The 20,290-nt window shown below is 48.6% G+C and overlaps 1 protein-coding gene and 1 pseudogene across 1 annotated transcript in view; one reads left to right on the forward strand and one right to left on the reverse strand.

Moving 5' to 3' along the window:
• LOC102481226 (protein BTG3 pseudogene) overlaps positions 1-10,096 on the forward strand; it is a 44,688-nt pseudogene extending 34,592 nt beyond the window's left edge.
• Positions 10,097-10,382: 286 nt separating this feature from the next.
• Positions 10,383-20,290, reverse strand: part of LOC102481642 (uncharacterized) — a 15,091-nt gene continuing 5,183 nt past the window's right edge. Inside the window, exons 4-6 of the mRNA XM_027771131.1 lie at positions 19,645-19,774; positions 13,330-13,464; positions 10,383-10,694 (exon numbers count right to left, since the gene is read on the reverse strand). Of these exons, the coding sequence (XP_027626932.1) occupies positions 10,383-10,694; positions 13,330-13,464; positions 19,645-19,774 (577 nt within the window). The remainder of the gene's footprint in view (positions 10,695-13,329; positions 13,465-19,644; positions 19,775-20,290) is intronic.

Raw genomic sequence — 20,290 nt, forward strand, 5'->3', positions numbered from 1 at the left:
GGTCAGTTGGGCGAATCCCTGCCTCTTCCCGTTTGCGCCTGGTGGTTTGATGCTCCACCTGGCAGTGGAGACAGGTAATTGCAGGCTTGGAGCCGACGCTGGCGAGAAACCCTCTGGAGGGCCTGCGAGGGGTGGGTGGTTCCTCTTGCTAGGGTCTGTCCTGACGGAAGCTGGGATGCCAGCTCCTTCGTGTTCTCAGAGTGCCCCGCGAATGGTACTAATTTAAATCAGACCAGCTGCTGCTATTAAGGTGAAAGATGAAGAGTCCTGCAAGTCATTGCTCCAGCAGGAGTCCTGATGTGGGAGTGGATCTCCCTGGGCCCCGACCGTCATGGGGGCCCCACCCGCCACCATCACTGCTTCTCTTGTCATCACCCTCAGCAGCAGAGGCAGCCACCGCACTTCAAACTCGTCCTTGCAGGTACGGGTACGGCTTCCTGCACGTAGGCACACACACACACGCACATGCACATGTTCAGGGAGTGCTCCGGATGGAGAGTTGGGATAGCTCCCAATGGGCTCAGTGAACAGATTTCTGCCCTGGCTGCTGCTGCCTCCCGGTCTTGTGGCAAGTTCTAAAGAGCTCCATAAGCCACAGGGCTTTCGTCCTCTGAAATGACGACACAATGACTTCCTTGGACAGTTCCATGGGTCTGAGGTCCTGCCTTGCATGTTATAGCAAGTTACTGATTTTATTTTCCTACTTTCATCCCACAAGCTAAGTTGAGAAGGTACACACCGACAAACAGGAAAAGCTGAGCTCACGTGAAGCGTCCGGTGCAGAGGAGGTAAACAGGTGAGCAGCCAGCTGGTCCTGTGTGGCATTCTGGCTGTGCTTGGCCTTGGAGAAGGGAACACAGCTGAGCTTCAGTGGCCAGCTATATCATAGCACAATAATTTTGAAAAGCAACTCGAGGGACCAGCAGATGGTGTAATGGTTACATCACTGGACTCCCACAGAGTTGACTGTAGTTCAAGTCCTGGACCCAGCAGCTTAAAACTCATGCTGGCGTGTGTGCATGCATGCCCAATATTCCAAGAGGAGACTAGAGGAGAAGGGATTGCAGTGTGGCCATTCCCCCTGGGGTGTGATTTCTCACTTTCTATCTCTCTCTGTCTCTCCAGAGAGACAAGCGCATGCGCCCTATAGCAAAAAAATAAAAAATCTATTAAAAATCCTTTAACATAATAATGCCACCTCAGGGGTCAGATGGTGGTACAATGGTAAAATGTGACATTCTATAAGACTGACCCACAGGGGAAGGTTCCGGGTGTGTGTCCAGAGACCTAACTGAGTATTCTGGGTGCATGCATGCTCAAGATCTGGAGCTGGCTAGAGCTAGGGCTGGGTTATGGCATGGGGACCCTACTGGAGGCTCTCTCTCTTTCTGTGTCTTTCTCACTTGTAGAAGAAATATATACATAAACTTTAAAAAATAATGTTATCCCAGAAAAATGCATTATAATATTAAAAAAAACTTTGTAAAATTATCACAGCAATATTCGCAAAAGTAAAAACCTAAATTAAATCAAATATGAGAGAACACCGCCCTTCAAACTCGTCCTTGCAGGTACGGGTACGGCTTCCTGCACGTAGGCACACACACACACGCACATGCACATGTTCAGGGAGTGCTCCGGATGGAGAGTTGGGATAGCTCCCAATGGGCTCAGTGAACAGATTTCTGCCCTGGCTGCTGCTGCCTCCCGGTCTTGTGGCAAGTTCTAAAGAGCTCCATAAGCCACAGGGCTTTCGTCCTCTGAAATGACGACACAATGACTTCCTTGGACAGTTCCATGGGTCTGAGGTCCTGCCTTGCATGTTATAGCAAGTTACTGATTTTATTTTCCTACTTTCATCCCACAAGCTAAGTTGAGAAGGTACACACCGACAAACAGGAAAAGCTGAGCTCACGTGAAGCGTCCGGTGCAGAGGAGGTAAACAGGTGAGCAGCCAGCTGGTCCTGTGTGGCATTCTGGCTGTGCTTGGCCTTGGAGAAGGGAACACAGCTGAGCTTCAGTGGCCAGCTATATCATAGCACAATAATTTTGAAAAGCAACTCGAGGGACCAGCAGATGGTGTAATGGTTACATCACTGGACTCCCACAGAGTTGACTGTAGTTCAAGTCCTGGACCCAGCAGCTTAAAACTCATGCTGGCGTGTGTGCATGCATGCCCAATATTCCAAGAGGAGACTAGAGGAGAAGGGATTGCAGTGTGGCCATTCCCCCTGGGGTGTGATTTCTCACTTTCTATCTCTCTCTGTCTCTCCAGAGAGACAAGCGCATGCGCCCTATAGCAAAAAAATAAAAAATCTATTAAAAATCCTTTAACATAATAATGCCACCTCAGGGGTCAGATGGTGGTACAATGGTAAAATGTGACATTCTATAAGACTGACCCACAGGGGAAGGTTCCGGGTGTGTGTCCAGAGACCTAACTGAGTATTCTGGGTGCATGCATGCTCAAGATCTGGAGCTGGCTAGAGCTAGGGCTGGGTTATGGCATGGGGACCCTACTGGAGGCTCTCTCTCTTTCTGTGTCTTTCTCACTTGTAGAAGAAATATATACATAAACTTTAAAAAATAATGTTATCCCAGAAAAATGCATTATAATATTAAAAAAAACTTTGTAAAATTATCACAGCAATATTCGCAAAAGTAAAAACCTAAATTAAATCAAATATGAGAGAATAAGGGAATTGCCAAACAATATAGTCTATTACTACAACCATATACTATATATTAATAAATATCAAAGTGAAGGGCTGGCCCTGTAGTGCAGAGGTTAAGTACTGCTCAGAGATGCTGCATCCCACTTAGATGACCGGGGTTCAAGTTCCTGCCCTAGTGTCTTAAAAACATGCCAGGCATGTGTCTGTGCCCAGGATCCTGACGGGATGGAGAACTGGACAAAGGATATAGTGTGACCAGACCTCACTGAGGGTGCTTTCTCTCTCTCTCTTTCACTCATGAGTGTACTTGTGCACTATGCCGTTTAACAAAAAAATAAAAAATAGATGGGACCAGCAGTTGGCATAATGGCTATGTCGCTGGACTCCCATGCAGTCGACCATGGTTCAAGTCCCGGACCCTGTAGCTTAAAACTCACACCGGGCACGTGTGCATGTGTGCCCAAGATCCCGAGAGGAGAATGGAGGAGAAGGGATTGCAGCGTGGTCATCCCCCCTGGGGGGTGATTTCTTGCTCTCTGTCTCTCTCTATCTGTCGGGTGAGCGCACGTGTTCTATAGCAAAAACCTCTCCAAAAAAAAAATCAAAATTAAAATTAACTTCCTACTATTTATATATGGGGAAAGGTTATTACAGAGAAAATAAATGTAAAAAAAGCAGAACACAAGATATGCTCCCTCACCCAACCATGCACTCACTGGAGAGAGAAAGAGGGTGGGAAAGTGAGAAAGCACCCCCCCATAGGTGCAATCCCTTCTTCTCTATGTCTCCTTTTGAGACTTGGCACATGTGCCTGGCATGTTTTTAGGGGGGCAGGTATGGGTCTTGAACTGCAGAACTGGCCACATGGGAATTAGCTGTCTCAACCACCATACTGCTGGATGGCTCATAAGCTATGCACATGCCGATCATAATATTTAGTATCCATGCTTGGTCATGAAGAGGAACATATTAAGATATGAATGGTGAAGGGCATGCCTGGGTCTTGAAATCGAGAGCTTCCCTGGATGCCACCAACATGGAGACTTTGTCCCATTCTTAGTGCTCGAATGTCCCATCCCTAGGATCGGTGTGTGACAGTGGGCGTCACCTACAGAGGCTGGACAGTCCCTGCAGTTAGCATAAGACGGTGGAGCATCGCCTATGGGAGGTGTACTATCTTCGGGGTCACGACATGATGTTTGATTGTCAGCTATGGTCAACATGTGGAGTGTCACCCATGGCAGTTGGATTGTCCCTGAGGTCAGCAAGTGGAGCATCACCTATCTGCTAAGTATTTTTGCCAGCTTGGAAGGAAGGAATGCAGGGCCAGATGGGGTAGGGCAAGTGCCCAAGGCCCGACTGAGTGCCACTCTGTGTCTTTTTGTATGTGTGGACAGGATGGACCAGAGTGGGGAGCCCAGTTAGACATGGAAACACGGAGGTGTATTCTCCATAGACAGTGCGCACATGAGGTGTAACAGGCTCTGGTTACAAATGAGACAGAGGCCCAGGGCTTCCCTTGAGCAGCAGGCGGGGCCCACACCTTGCATTTTGCTGTGTTCTACCCACGGGCCCTCCATGGCCCTCGGGTTAGCAGGGGACTCTTACTGCCAATGAAGGCCTGTGAGGAGGCTTCCATTTTCATACACATGGAGATCCCCAGGGAGCCCCTCCCCCTAAACCACATATATACACTGCTTTTCCTACACATACCTATGTATGGTAAAGTTTAATTTATAAATGAGGCAATTACATGATTAACAACAATAACTAAGAATAAAGTAGAACACTTATTGCAATATGCTGTGATAAAAATTATGTGAATATGATTTCTCTCTGTCTCAAAATAATTTCTTGCGCTATATGGTAGGTAACTGAATCTGCAGAAAGCAAAACTGTGGATAAGACTGAGTTACTGTATATGAGATAGGGAAAAGCCACCTTTCAGTAGCATAAATTATTTTATAGGTTCAAACTCACCAAAGTAACTTTTCATTAGGTGGTCAAGAGGAAAAAGTGGACCCCTCTGAGAAATCCAAATGTTTTAAGTGGGGGATGCAGAAGGCCTTTGCTGACATGTACACAACAACCACTCAGTTATATTTTTTGGTGGCATATTGCTGAGAAAAACTTAGATTCATATAGGTCAACTGGGAACCAGTGGGTGGCATAGAGGTTAAGGTGCTGGATTCCACATGGCCAACCACATACATGGCCTACTGCGTGGTTCAAGTCCTGGACCCAACAACTTGAAAACACACTGGGCACACGTGTGAGTGTGCCTAAAATCCCAAGAGGAGCCTGGAGGAGAAGGGATTGTGGTGTGACCATCCTCCCTGGGGGGAGGGGGGGTGCTTTTTCACTTTCCCTCGCTCTGTCTCTGTCCCTCTCTGGCAAGCGTACTTATTGGAGAAAAAGTCTCTCCTGTGTGTTTCTATGTCAGATATTATATCTTGGAATGTATTTTCTTTACTTCTAGTTTTAGAAATAGTTGGGGAGTCACTTCTTAAATTTTTAAAAGTTTACTTTTTTTCTGAGAGAGATGGGATTGGGAGGGAAAGGAGGGAGAAAGGGAGAGAGAAGAGAGTTCTAACAGAGCCCCAACGCCTTGATCTTCCCCGAGCTTCAGCCAAAAGCTGATCACGGGCACATGTGTGCCTGGCTCTGGTAGCAAACCCAAGACCTCCTTCTGTGGCTTGGGCTCGCAGAGCATCACGTTTAACTGCTGCGCCACTAGCCTCCAGTTAAACTTAGAAAGTGAAAGCGAACTGAAATCTTTTTTTTTTTTTTGAGAGAGATTTTTGCCATAGGGCATGTGACCTCGCTAGACAGACAGAGAGAGACAGAGAGACAGAAAGTGAGAAATCACTCCCCAGGGGGGATGGTCACGCCACAATCCCTTCTCCTCCATTCTCCTCTCGGGATCTTGGGCACACACACACATGCACCCGGCCTGAGTTTAAGCCACCAGGTCCGAGACTCTAACCGCGGTCGACTACGTGGGAGTCCAGCAACATAGCCATTATGCTAACTGCTGGTCCCAGTGAACTAAAATCTTTGTGGAACCCTTGGACACTGGTACAGGCAAGTCTGGGCTTCTGAGGAGCCTGAATTGGAAATCGCTGACCCAGGCCAGTCAAAGATGCCATCTGTAGCCTGGTCTCGCTTTATTTGGGGCTCTGCTGGTAGGTGCTCAACTGCTGTTACTAATCACCATAGATTCCAGAATGTTCATGTGGACACATTGTTAGGTGTTGGCCTCATATGATATCTAAGAATATGGGTTTTGTTGTCAAACAGAATATGAACCAGCCCCTGACAAGTGAATGTAGGCCACTGTTTCTCCACTCTTGATTTCCTCATCTGCAGAGCAGGAAGTGGTGCCAGCTGAGAAACAGAATCCATGCAATGATGAAAGAAGATCATGTGTCTGAAACTCTTAGCCCAGGCTTGGCATTTAGAACATCTGAGGGGACTTCAAGAAGTTTGTAGAAAACCTTTATTTATTTATTATTTTGGTATTTTTTTTTTTCAAAATCAGTGCATACTGTTTTCATAATACACATTTTCTTTTCTTTTCTTTTCTTCTTAAAGTGTATTTATTTATTTCCTCCACAAGCAAGAGAGACAGAGAGAGACGAGAGATAGAACTCCATTAGATCCTGATGCCACAATCCACCCCCAGCCTCAGTCAGTCCTCGATTATGGCACATGAGTGCTGGGGAATTCAGGGAGGTCTCTGGGCATGAACCTGGAACCTTCTCTTGTGATCAGCCTTGCATTGCTTCTTGGCCTTTTGGTTAAGATCAAGTGTGATAGCCTTGTAGAGCACTGAGTTTACTGCATCACTGTCTAGCTGCCCTCCCCCTTTTATTTGAGAGAGAGATTTTTGCTATGTGACATGTGTACTTGCTAGAGACACAGAGAGAGACAGAGAGAGAGAAATGAGAAATAGCCCCCCAGGGAGGATGGCCACGTTGCAATCCTTTCTCCTCTTGGAATTTTGGGCACGCATGCACGCCTACCTAGTGTGAGTTTCAAGCCACTAGGTCCAGGACTCAAACCATGGTCGGCCATGTTGGAGTCAAGCACCACTACCACTATGCCACCTGCTGGCTCCTCCAGCCCCCTTTAACATGCATTTCCTATGACTATTTTGCAGACCCCTCATACTGACTCGTAGGGGATGGGATTGTTTGGGGCAGCTGTGCAGGCTGAGCACTGTGCACCCTTCTGGTTGCTGGGCATGTTAAGAGACTGTGGGCACGGGACTAGCAGATGGCATAGCAGTTATATCACTGGACTCCCACATGCCTGACTGCAGCTTGAGTCTTGGACCCAGTGGCTTGACACTCACTCCAAATACATGTGCATGTGTGCCCAAGATCCTGGGAGGAAAATGGAGGAGAAGGGATAGTGCGTGGTCATCCCCCCGGGGCGATTTCTCACTTTCCCTCTCACTGTCTCTCTCTCTTTGGTTAGTGCATACATGTGTCCTAAGGCCAAAACCTCTTTAAAAAAAAAAAAAGAAAGAAAGAAAGGTGTAGGCCTGTGCAGGCCCTCTCATGTTGGGGACGAGCCAATGTCTCCCCGAGCTCCAGGTTCATACGCAGCTGCCCACCTTGCACTGGACTTGGGTGTCTGGTTGACAGCCAAGGAACAGACAGAATGTATGACCTACCTCTGGCCCCCCAAACCTGTGTGCTTCCCAGTCATATTATCTTCTGCTTAAACCCTCCAATAGCTTTTTTTTTTTTTTTACCTTAGAATGAAATCTCTCATCAGGGCCTATGACCTGGCACTCAAAGTGAGGTCCACAGTCCAGCAGGTGGGTGGGCAGTTCCCGCACTGTCAGAGGTGCAGACGCTTAGGCCCTGGGACAGAAGCTGAATCTGGATAAGACCCTGGCAAATTTCTGCGTGTGAAGGTTGAGACTCAATGACTCCCTTCCTGCTCTGACCTACTGGAGGTCTTTCCATCTGGTATATGTTCTCCCATCTCACAGGCCATGGCTCCTGGGTTCCTCCCAGGCCCATGAGCCCTGAGGCCCAGGATCAAGTCAGCGCCCAGTGTTGAGTGGTCATAAGAGGCTGTCCAGCTGCTCCTGTGTGGGGTCGCCTTCTGCGAGGTGCAGGGTGGTCTCTGAGTTGCTAAGGGTCTGAGTAGGCTAATAGTTGACTCAGTATCTCTGAGAGGTGGCCTGGGCTCAGGTCTGGTGGACACGCCCCCTTCTCTAGTGAATGAACCCGCATATTGACTCTTCGAGGATGACCCTGCAGACCCACAATCATGACCCTCTGCTGTGGTGGCATGTCTCCCCCAAATTCATGTGTTGAGATTTGGTTGTGATGGGAATAAGAGGTTACAAACTTAATTAGACTATGGTGTTGAAGGTGGAACCTTTGGAAACAGGTTAGGGTTGAGGTCATCAGGGCTGGGACCCTGTGGTTGACTGCTGGTGGGCTTATGAGGAGGGGGTGTGAGAGAGACACACATGGACACAGATGCACACTCCCATTCATACATGATGTGAGGTCCTCCCCAGAGCGAGGCACAGAAGGCCTTGGGACCCTACTGCCAGAAAATCCTCACCAGATGTGGCCCCACTGTGAGATGACTAAAACTCAATTTTTATAAATCACCCAGTTTCAGGTATTTTTTTGTTACTGTCAATGAGAGGGACTAGAGCATCCCTACCCCATAGAGATGTGCTAGGATGGGGCAGGCCTCTTACCCATGGCTTTGTCCCCAGGGACCAGGTCCCCCTGTCTCACAGCACACTTCTGGACCTCAGTCCACCCTGAGCTGTGTGTCCACCAATGAGTGAGGGCAGGCGGACACATATCCGGGCTGTGTTTTGGTGTTGGTGGTGGGCTGGAGTGTCTAGGGCCCTTGGGGTCAGCAACATCAACACTAGAGGCCTCCGGGGAGCAGTTTGCACATAGATCTGCTGGGCTGGGCAGCTGGAGACAGCAACTGTGGGCTCATGCTCTCTCTCTCTCTCCCTTTTACCTGGAGTGGGGGGTGACTTTCTTTATGCCCTGGTCTGGAACTTGATGCTATTAAAAGGGACAGGGACCACTCACCTCCATGGAGAACAGCACGAATATTTCTGAAGAGTTATGTTAGCCAGGGGAACAGAAGCCAGCTGGCCAGCAGAACAGTCACTCACCCCCTGCCCACTCAGCCTGCCCCTCCCTCAGTGGCCTGGAGCTCTAAGCTGTAGGACCTCATAGGAGAAGAGTCCTTGGTGACCATCTGTCCTCCCTCCTTGGTGGGTACACTCAATGGCTGCCCTAAGCAGGAGACAGTCTCTGAGAGCTCCTTCCTGGGTGCTAAGGATCATGGGAAAGACCCAAGATGCAGCAGGCAGTGCTCAGGACTCTTCACGCCCTGCTTCCTCTGTGGCTTCCTCTTCCTGCAGTTCCTTCCCTAACTCCTTAGGGCCAATACCTTGCACATCCTCTCGCCATTGCTCCCTGTCCAGCCACCTAACTAGCCTGAAATGTTCTCTTCTCCCTGCCCCTTCCCAGCAGCCACAGGCCACACTCCTCCCACGCTCCCCCCCACCGAAAGGCTCAACCAGTCCCAGCCCCAACGTGAGGATTCCTCTGGCCTCAAAGCTCATCTCCTTTGCCTCCAAGTTCGTCCTTCTGTCCTAGGTTGTCTATGGGGTTGACGCTCAGTCCCACACTGTCTTCCTCTGTGCAGTTTTCATGTGGCAGTGTGGTGTCCTAGCATGACCATGGGCTCTCTGGATTGGGGGCTGTGCTCCTGCGGTCAGTTACATTCACAAAGCATTTATGAGTCACTTAATACCTAGCACCTGCAAAGCAGTATGCTCAGAGGTGTGCTGTGGGTCTCGGTGTATGTGAGTATGCCTGCATGTGCCTGCGAGTGTGCCTATGCCTGTATGTGTGTGCCTGTGTGAGAGTGTGAAACTCCAAGGTGAATGAGACACACATTCTGCTTTGAGGAGCTCAGTCTAGGAGGGAAGGTGAAATGTGGCATAAATGACTAAGGTGGACTCAGACACGAGTGGAGGTAGGAGGGAGAGGTCAGGATGGGGCTGGAAGGAGTGCCGAGTGGAGCAGTGGCCTCTAGGGTGATCTTCAAGGTGAAGTGAGGACCGCGTGGGCAAGAGGAAGGCCCTTTCTAGGTGGGAACTGCCAGAGGGAGGCACAGAAGAAGCACAGCACCCTGGGGACAGAGAACTTCAGCTGCAGTGGAATCTGGCCCTGACTTTTCTCAGGAGCTTTCTTTAGTGTTGACCCTCGGTGCATCTCGGTGCAACTCAGCCCACAGACACTACCTGCCTGTGTTGTCCAGGAGGGCAGCTGGAGCCAGAAGACATGGCTGCCCAGGCTCCCCACGAGCCAGGCTGGGTCCTCGGAGACTCAGAGGAGAGGAGTGATGGTTGAAGGCTTGGGATATCCTGTGGCTGCACTCCTGGGATTCCCACCCCTGTGGCCTGGTGCCCCAGGGAGAACTTTGGAGGCCTTGGCCTGGACCCCAGGATGCAGCAGCCAGTGCCTGAGTGAGAAGACTGAGGCAGGGGAGCACATGCTGATTTCTTCAGCCCATGTGGCTTTATTTCCCCTCACCCGAAAGGATCAAGTCAGAATTCACAAGCCAAGGTCCAGGCTCTGAATGAAACCTGGGCGTCACCCCATGGGAGCATGTCATGGCCTCAACACCCACTCCTTCCTACTGGGACAACCCAGTTGTGTTCTTGGTGGAGGAGGCATCTCTAGCAGGTGGCCACAGCAGCGTCCTGTGTGACTCAGTGTCCCTCAGGCTGGCAAGGTGGTGGGGCCAGCTCTCTCTTATACTTGAGCGGCCATCAGCCACCTGGAGGAGCAGGGACAACTCCCACTCCAGGTCCTCAATTCTCTGAGCCAAGTGGACCCTTCTCACCTCCAGCAACAGATCCTGATCACTCTTCAGGGCCCTGGTTTTTGGGTTCTCTCTGTATGGGCCACACGCCTCTGCTGGGTGAGCAAAGATGCTGGGAGTCACCTGAAAAGGCCAGATGAAGAACAAAGAGAGGTGTTTCCCTAGGGTTCTCAGCTCAGGCTGCCCTGAGCCCACCATGTGACCCTGGCCATGATGTCTGTCACCGTGATACTCTCTAGGCACCGACACACACACCCCGCACTGGGGAAGACATCAATGAGCTACCCCCAGGGACTGAGTTCATGACCAAGTAATGAAGACACAGTGTCCCCTGAGTCTATGTGGCCACCTTAGTGCACAACAACCAATTATATCGTTGCACAATGATCTTGTTTAATAATTTGGAACAATTATTGAATAATTACATCTCACTGCAATTTATAGCTCCTTAGTACATCCTGTTTATTCCTTCCTAAATACCAGGCATATTGATACAGACTGTTTCCTCAAGAAGGAAGTCTTCTTGTTCCTTTATCCTCACTGTATCACTATCTTCTCATTAAAAAAAAAATTTTTTAATTGCCAGGGGCTGTGAGTGCTTGCCAGAGAGAGAGAGAGAGAGAGACAGAGAAAAGGGAAGGAGAAATCACCCTCAATGAGGTGGGTCAGGCCACAATCCCTTCTCCTCCATTCTTCCATCCTGTTTGAGACTTGGGGCATGCATGCACATGCGCCTGCGTGTGTGTTTATATTTTAAAACCGTTTGTTATTTATTATTATTTTTTTATGGGAGAGAGAAATTCATTTCCAATAGGGTCTTCTTCACACAGTGATCCTCAGGTGGCCCTGATCATAGGCACACCCCACCAGGTGTGCACAGGGGACCTCAGGGCACCAGCTCAGAATCTATCCTGTGGGTGCAGCTGTGCTATGCTGTGCCCCCACCTGGCCACCACCTATCTCTGACTCCTCAGTTCAGCCGAGTATGGGTCCCTGCACCTGGTCCTTTTGCAATGCAGCTGGCTTCACAGCTGCCCGTCTGAGGTGGAGGAAGGGTGGGCTTAAAGAGGAACCGATCCCACAGCTGACATGAACTCTTTGGAAGGAGTCTGTAAAGCTCAGGGCAGGTGCCATCCGTGTGCTGAAGAGAGCAGGATAGAGCTGGCCTCTGCATGTGGGAGAAACTGCCTTGGGGTTCAGGGACCGCCATAGTGCCCGGGAAGGCGCGGCTCCTGCAGCCCCACCAGAAAGCACATCTGCGCATTTTGTGGTTATTACCAGGCCCTGCCCTGCCCCGCCCTGCCCAACCTTGTTTGTTCACCAGATATATTTCCCTCAGTTGTTTGCACACCCAAGTGCCCTTTCTTGTCATTTCTGTCTTAAGAGAGAGGTCAGCTGACCAAGAAGAACTGATACTTCAGACCTCCCTATCCAAGGCCCAGCATGTGCTGCATTCCCGTAGAAATGGAAAGTGCTTGCGTTCAGGGGCCGTCCTGGCTCTTCCTTCTCTGCACATGAATGAGAAGAACGCCTGCCCCGGGCCTTTCCGTGGCTCCACCCGGCAAGGTCATCATGGAAGGGACCTTGCTGACTGGGAACAGGGTTCCAGTGGTGTCTCAGGGTATCTGAGTCCAGGTGCCCACTCTGGAAAGGCTGGTGAGAGGCCTCATCTTGCCTCGCACCACCTAGGCTGCACACACAGAGAGAGACACGTCCAATGGGATTGCCCTGCTGTGGTCCACCCACAGACTGAGCCTCCCTGGATCATGGGTACATACATGTGTGCTCAGCATGTCTAAGGAGGCCCCAGGATGGGAACCCAGGACTTTCTCATGTGGGCCTGCCTGTGTTACCACTGCCACCATCTGGTCCCTACAGCAGCGACTTCTTTTTCTTTTTCTTTTCTTTTGCCAGAGTGCATGAGCCTATCAGAGAGAAAGCAAGACAGAGAGAAAGAGATGGGGCGGAGTGGGGAGGGAGGAGAGGCAGCAACCCCAGTAAAGCGTGGTCATGCTACAATTCCTCCTCCTTAACTCTCCGTACTCTCCGTCATGTCAGGATTCCGACATGCGTGCATGTGTGCCTACACATTTCTCAAGCTACTGGGGCTGGGATTCAGACTGCGGTCAGCTGTGTGGCTCTCAAGCACCAGCCATGGGGCCAGCTCTACATCAGCTGTTTCTTTGTCCTTTTTCTTTTTCTTTGTTCTTTTTCTTTTTCTTTTCTTTTTTTTTCTTAGCTTCTGAATTACTTTTTCCGTCATTAAGTTAGTTTTGGCACACCAGTTTATATTTTAAAGAAAACATTTCTCTTTAGGACACGGACAGAAACAAGTATAATTTGCAAATGTTACAAAAATAGACTCCAAATCTCAGCTAACCTCCTTCCCAAACAGCGCCCATTCACTTAGTCTTGACTGACAACAGAGACCAAAACAACCGCTTCGACCTGTCTAGATCAGCCATTTCTACTAGTCCCTTTCCATGCCCTTCTGCAATCTTTCCAGGCTAGGAATTTACTGAGAGCGCTATACCCCCAAGCTGATGATGGGTCTCCCCGTCTCCAGGCCCAGCTCTCAGTACTCCTGGCTTACCTTCTACTTACCAAACCAAACATGCAGAATTTGACTTTGCTTGGTGGAACTTCTGAGCAGCACTGGCTGTTCTGGTCCTTACCCACTTCTCTGGAAGGGGCTGTGACCCTGTGGAGCCCGTTTTGTGGCACCTCAGAAGCTGAGACATCCATCTCCTAGGCTTACCAAAGTTGTGTCACCTTCAGCTGGGGACGGTCGTCCTGGTTTGTCCTCTTTCTGGAGCTCCAGAGCTTGTGCAGTGAGCTGGAGGAACTCCTTGTTCAACACATCCAAAGAGTCTTCCACTTGCTTTATCTTTCTCTGGAAACCAGGGACATATGGTCTCCATTACTTTTCCTTTTTCCTGATCTCGCTGAAAACGTACTGTGCCCCTCCTCCACAACAGGCAGAGGGCCAGCACAGGACATAGAGTCAGAGACGGTGCTGCCCTCAGAGAGCTCAGAACCTGAAGACAAGTCAGCCCAGCCCAGACCTACAGACCAGCACAGTGAAATTGTCAAAGTCATTGTGGAAGATGCACTGGGCACCACAGGAGCAAAACCAGAATGCCTATTCCAGGTATATGTGGCCAGAGAGAGCTTTCTGGAAGAGAGGACGGCTCAGCTAAATCTTGAAGGATGGACAGGAGTTCACTGGATGGAAAGTAGAAGGGTATTCTAGACAAAGGGAACAGCATGTGGGGAAATGCAGAACTATGAGAGAGTACAGGGAACATTCTTCCATCTACCTGTCCATCCATTCACCTGTCTATCCATCTACCCACTCAACCACCCACCTATCCATCCATTCTGTCTACCCATCTATCTGTCCATCCATCCTCCTAGTCATCCATCCATCCATCCACCCATTCATCCACTCACCCATTCACTCATCCATAAAGAAAGACTTACTGGGGACCAGCAGTTAGCCTAATGGCTATGTCGCTGGACTCCCACGTAGTCAACTGTGGTTCGAGTCCCGGACCCGGTGGCTTAAACTCACGCCGGGCACGTGTACGTGCGTGCCCAAGATCCCGAGAGGAGAATGGAGGAGAAGGGATTGTGGCATGGCCATCCCCCCTAGGGGGTGATTTCTCGCTTTCTATTTCTCTGTTTCTCTCTCTGTCTGTCTGGCAAGTGCACACACCCTACAGCAAAAACCTCTCCAAAAAAAAAAAAAATTGAAAAAAAAAAGAAAGACTTACTGAGTATGTAGCAAGCCAATGACTGGTTCTGGCACTCTGTTAGAGAACTACCACAGAATGTATAGTCTATCAGAAAAGCAGATACAGGACAAGGAATTATGTATGGTGAGTATTTTGTGAGTATCCACTCACAAAATGAGTGCTATGGGAAGTAGTCAAAGTTCAGTTTGTAGTAGCATGGGGAAATGGGTATAGTGTGGGGTCTTGGGACAGTAGGCCATGCAGGGTCTTGTGTGTTTGTCTTGCCATTGTGGACTCACTGAACAGCTAATACATAATACATACGGATGGTATAGCCTAATAATATTAACAAACAACTGGTTAGATATCTGAGAAACCTACCTGGAAAAATTAAACTTTAGGACCTGTATGTTAAAATACATTCTAGACAGATAAAAATTAAAATATTGGGGCCAGCAGATGGCATAGTGGTTAAAGTGCTGGACTCCCACATAGCCAACTGTGGTTTGAGTCCCAGACCTGTGACTTGAAACCCACACCAGGTGCGTGTATGTGTCCCTGCATGCCCAAAGTCCTGAACAGAGTGAAGGGACTGTGGTGTGGCCATCCACCCGGGGGTGATTTCTTACTTTCTGTCTCTCTGTCTCTCTGGCAAGCACGCATACTCTATAGCAAAAAAAAAAAAATCACTAAAAAAAAGTCAAACAATCTTGAAAAAGTACAAAGTTGGAAGGTTCATACATCCTTTTACTTATTCTTTTCTTTTTCTGTTTTTGTTTGCCATAGGGTGCATGCATTCATAGGATAGAGACAGATGGAAAGTAAAAAATCTCTGCCTGGAAGGGGTGGTCATGCTGCCATTCCTTCTCCTCCATTGTCTTCTTGGGATTTGGGGCATGCAAGCACACATGCTCAGTGTGTTTATCAAGTCTCTGGGTCCAGAACTTGAATTGTGCAGTTGGCCATGTGGGATCCAACTGCTTGAACCACCATACCACTTTTTTCTTTGTAAAAGTTTATTTATTTATTTCTTCCATATAGGAGAAAGAGAGTAACCATCAACGGGGGGTGAACCCCTGTTGATCGCCCTCGGCTTCAGCCAGCATGGATCATGGGCACCTGTGAGCGGTGTGTTCAGGAGGCATTCCAGAAATGAACCCAGGACTTTTCCCATGTGGGTCTAATTGCAGTACTGCTACGCCACCACCTGGCCCTGCCATGTAACTCCGGGTGCCCTCCCACTGTAGGTTGGCCTTTTTCTCATTCCTTAACACTGAACTTCAGTTTCTGACTTGCTCTGGCCGTTAGGATGAGACAGAAGTTAGAATGTGTCAGTTCTGAGCCTGGACCTCAGGTGGCCTTTTGCGATTCTGCCGTGGCCATGAAAAGGGTATGCCCAGACTAGACTGCTTCCCGGGAGGAGGAGGAGAGATTCTGGTACGCACTTGCCCAGCCGAAGTGCCTTGTGCAAGCCTCGTCTTAAGCCGGCTCAGGTGGCCTGCTGAGACTGCAGCACTGCAGAGGCAGCTGGGGCCAGTTCAGCTGAGCCTGGATAGGATAGGTGTTTTTGTCATTTGATGCTGAGTTGTGTTGTTTGTCTTGCAGCAAAAACTAACCCATGTGCCCAGGAACCCTTCTTACATTCCAAACTTCTCACTTCAGTGCCTCTTCCTTCCCCCAACCTAGTCTAGCTCTTGCTTATTTTTTAAAGTTTTCATTTATTTATTGAGAGAGAAAGAGAGAGCGAACTATCCTCAGCAGGATCTCAAAGCCACAATTCACCCCCAGCCTCAGCCAGCCCTGAATTGTACTCAGGGAGGTCTCTGGACATGAACCTGGTACCTTTCCATGTGAGTCAGTCTCACAGAGCATCCTGTTTTACTATGTGCACCATCTGACCTCCTCTCTTGCTTTAAGGCCTCCTCTTTCTCTGTTGAAAGGATTCTCTCTTCGTATTAATATACATATGTTAATTTTTGAAATCATACTATATATGTAATTCTCTATTCTTTTTCTTTTTTTCTAAGAGATTTTTGCTAAAGGGCACATGCACTTGCCAGAGAGACAGAGAGAAAGAAAGTGAGAAATCACTCCCCGGTGGGATGGCCACAATCCCTTCTCCTCCATTCTGCTCTTGGGATCTTGAGCACACACATATATGTGCCCGGCATGAGTTTTTAGCCTCCTGTTCCGGGATTCAAAGCATGGTCAGCCAGGTGGGAGTCCAGAAATGTAACTTCTATGCCATCTACTGGTCCCCCGTGATTCGCTATTCTTATCTTTAGTTTAATGACATTAAAAATTCTTTAGAGCATCATTTTTAGTGGGATCAGCAGATGGTCTAATGGTTATGTAGCTGGACTCGCATGTAGTAGACAGCAGCTCAAGTCCTGGACCCAGTGGCTTAAAGTCACACCAGGTGCATGTGTGTGCATGCCTGAAATCCCGAGAGGAGAGTGGAGAAGGGATTGCAGCATGGCCACAATCCTAGGGGGTCATTTCTTGCTTTCTGTTTCTCTCTCTGTCTCTGTCTCTCTGGCAAGCACACACACCCTATAGCAAAAATCCAAAAATAAAATCATTTTTAGTAAAAGCATTACTGTTTCATGACAGGAGACTACCATCATTCAGGTATTTCTCGTGTTACTGGGAATCGAGGCCAACTCTATTAATTTTAATATCGTTTTTAAAATTGCAGTGAATGTGTTTCTTCACGTTTGCCTGTGCTTTAAAATTATTTACCTTGGACAGAGTCTTAAGATTGGAATTCTTTTTTTTGTTTGTTTGTTTTTAATTTGCTAAAGGGCATGTACACTTGCCAGAGAGAGAGAGGGAGGAGGTAAAATCCCCCATGAGGAATGGTCATGCTACAATCTCCTCCACGTCTCCCTCCTTTCAGAATTTTGGGTATGCATGCATATGTGTCCAGGGTGTTTTTCAACCTGCCGGGTCCCCAGCCACATAGGATCCAGCTCCCTCAAACACAAGGTCACAGTCTGGTCTGAATTAGAGCTCTTGCATTGGAGTCAAAAGAGATGAATGTTTTAGAGGCTATTTTTTTTTAAAGAAGTATTTATTTATTTACTTAATTCCATTTGTTATTGTTATTTTTTTGATTTGACCACCAGAGAGAGAAAGGGAAAGTGAGAAAGCAAGCCACCAGGTCTGGTACTTAAACCATGGTCGGCCATGTGGGAAGCACCCTTATCCACCACACTGCCTGCCCGCCTCACCCTGTGGAGGCACACATTCCAGATTGCTTCTGAGAAACAAGCAGTCCAGAGCAGTCTGTGGAATGTGTGGTACATTTAAATATTAAAGGCCTGAGTGAAGCAGGAGCCTGAGACTTTGGCTACGCCACACCTGTCGGCGTTATTGCCCCAAAGACATGTTTTAGTTTACAGTAAACTGTGATGCTAGAAAGGATCATAGATTTACAATGCAACACCACTTTTCTTCTTCCCAGAGTTCTCCAGCTCACGATGTACATAAAGCTTAGCCAATCTTTCACCTGCTTTATTTTAAATGGACCAGTGTAAACTCTCGACAAATCTGTAACATCCCCTCTTCTTGCCCTGCTCCTTGCTGTAGAAACCAGCCCTCTCAGCCATCATCTCTGGGGAATCAGTTTGTTCGCGCAGGCCACTTGTCCTAAGCCCTGGCTTAAATAAACCACTTTGATCGCAATTATTTTAACTTAGCCTTTTTCCTAGGTTGACACCTTCCAGAAAGATTATAACTTGTTGCTCTTCGAGCAGCTGGATTTAGGACTGTCCATCTCTTGCCTTACCACAGTGCCACTGTCTGGCCCTGCCTGTGTTATTTTAAATGGACCAATGTGAATTCTTGGCAAAGAACTTGGAATCTTCGTTCTTCTTGTGCTCCCTTAACATGGAAACCAGCCTTCTTTCTTTCTTTATTTTTTTGGAGAGGTTTTTGCTATAGGGTGCATGTGCTCTCCAGAAAGAGAGAGACAGAGAGACAGAAAACGAGAAATCACCCCCCAGGGGGAAGGGCCACACCGCAATCACTTCTCCTCCATTCTCCTCTCGGGATCTTGGGCACGCACACACACGCCCAGCATGAGTTTAAGCCACCAGGTCCGGACTCGAACCACAGTCGACTACATAGGAGTCCAGTGACATAGCCATTATGCTAACTGCTGGTCCAAGCATGTAAACCACCCTTCTTAGTGTCTAGTCTCAGTGTGTGAATTTGTTTTTAAAAATTCAGTAGGGACCAGCAGTTGGCATAATGACTATGTCGCTGGACTCCCATGTAGTCGACCGTGGTTCGAATCCTGGACCTGGTGGCTTAAACTCATGCTGGGCGTGTGTGTGCGTGCCCAAGATCCCGAGAGGAGAACGGCGGAGAAGGGAGTGCAGCACGGCCACCCCCCCTCGGGGGGGGGGTGATTTCTCACTTTCTGTCTCTCTGTCTCTCTCTGTCTTTCTGGTGAGTGGGATCTTGGGCATGCCCACATGTGCCTGGCGTGAGTTTAAGCCACTGGGTCCGGGACTCGAACTGCAGTTGACCACATGGGAGTCCAGCGACATAGCCATTACACCAACTGTTGGTCCCCTAATTGATTGTTTTTTATAATTTTTTGAGAGAGAGATTTTTGCTATAGGGTGTACTCAATCACTGAAGAGACAGAGACAGAGAAACAGAAAGTGAGAAATCACACACCACCGCCCTGGGGCAGGGGGACAGCTACGTTCCAATCCCTTCTCCATTCTCCTCTCAGGATCTTGGGCACGCTCACACACGTACCCATTGTGAGTTTTAATCTACCAGGTCCAGGACTTGAGTTGCAGTTGACTATGCAGGAGGCCAGTGATGTAACCATTATGCCATCTGCTGGTCCCTATTTATTGTTATTTTAAAATCTGACCAGAGAGATGGGGGGAGGGATAATAAAGCAAGCTGCCAGGTCTAAGACTCAAAACATAGTCAGCCATGTGGGAGTCCAGTCCTTAACCACCATGCCATCTGTTACAAGCCCCTGGTGTGTACATATTTTAAGCAACTGAAATAGCCATTTTCATTTCTCTTACTATGCCCCAGTATTATTTTTGTGGGAGGAAGGGCACTTGGCATGATTTTCAAGCTGTCAGATCCTGGACTGGAACCACAGTCGACTTCGTGGGAACCCAGCTCTTTAACCACCGTGCCACCTGCTGGCTCTCAGTCTTCCTTTTTGAGGTTGAGAGTAACAACAGGGCTGATAGGGGCACAGTCAGACAGTACAGAACCCTCCAAGTGGGTGGCAGGGGCTGGGAAACCACGGTTGCCTCACACACTCCCTGATACAAGTTCCAACATTGTATGCCTACCTGCAGCTCAGGAATGGCTCCATGCCTCTGTCTGGGTCTGCGGATCCACTTCTCAGGACTTGGGTCCTCAGTACTTCCTCCTTTAGCCTCACCCTGGAGGAGTTGTGGAAGTCCGGGGTCCTGCGGCAGTCTGGAAGCAAGGGGAAAAAAAAGCACTGTTTCAAGAATATGAGAGGACTACATAAAGTTCGTGGAAAATGGAATTAAAGTATGAGTTTATTTTGATGCAAACATTTTTTGAAATCCATGTCGTTTTTTTATAATATGGATTTTCTAATTTAAAAAAATTGCCAGAGGGTGCATGTACTCTCCAGGGAGAGAGATGAAGAGAAAGTGAGAAAGCACCCTCCATGGTGGATGGTCAGGCTGCAAAGAAAAGGTTTATAGATAGCTGTAAAAATCAGCAAAAGGTTTGTGAGGGAGGGATCATTGGAGATGAGCTTTAAAATAAATGTGGGCTCCTAACTGGCGGAGGTAAGGGAGAGGGAGGTTCCTTGACAAAAAAGACAAGGTGAAAAAGCTCAGGTGTGGTTCACCGAGCAGTTCCAGAGGTCCAAAGCCTCTCTGATAGAGCCCACCCCTCTCCGGTTAAGGCATGGGGATAGATGTGAAGCTGAACTGCCTGGAGCGACTGAGGAACACTGCA

Source organism: Tupaia chinensis, unplaced genomic scaffold (assembly GCF_000334495.1).
Source record: "Tupaia chinensis unplaced genomic scaffold, TupChi_1.0 Scaffold000186_1, whole genome shotgun sequence".
Taxonomy (NCBI): Eukaryota; Metazoa; Chordata; class Mammalia; order Scandentia; family Tupaiidae; genus Tupaia; species Tupaia belangeri.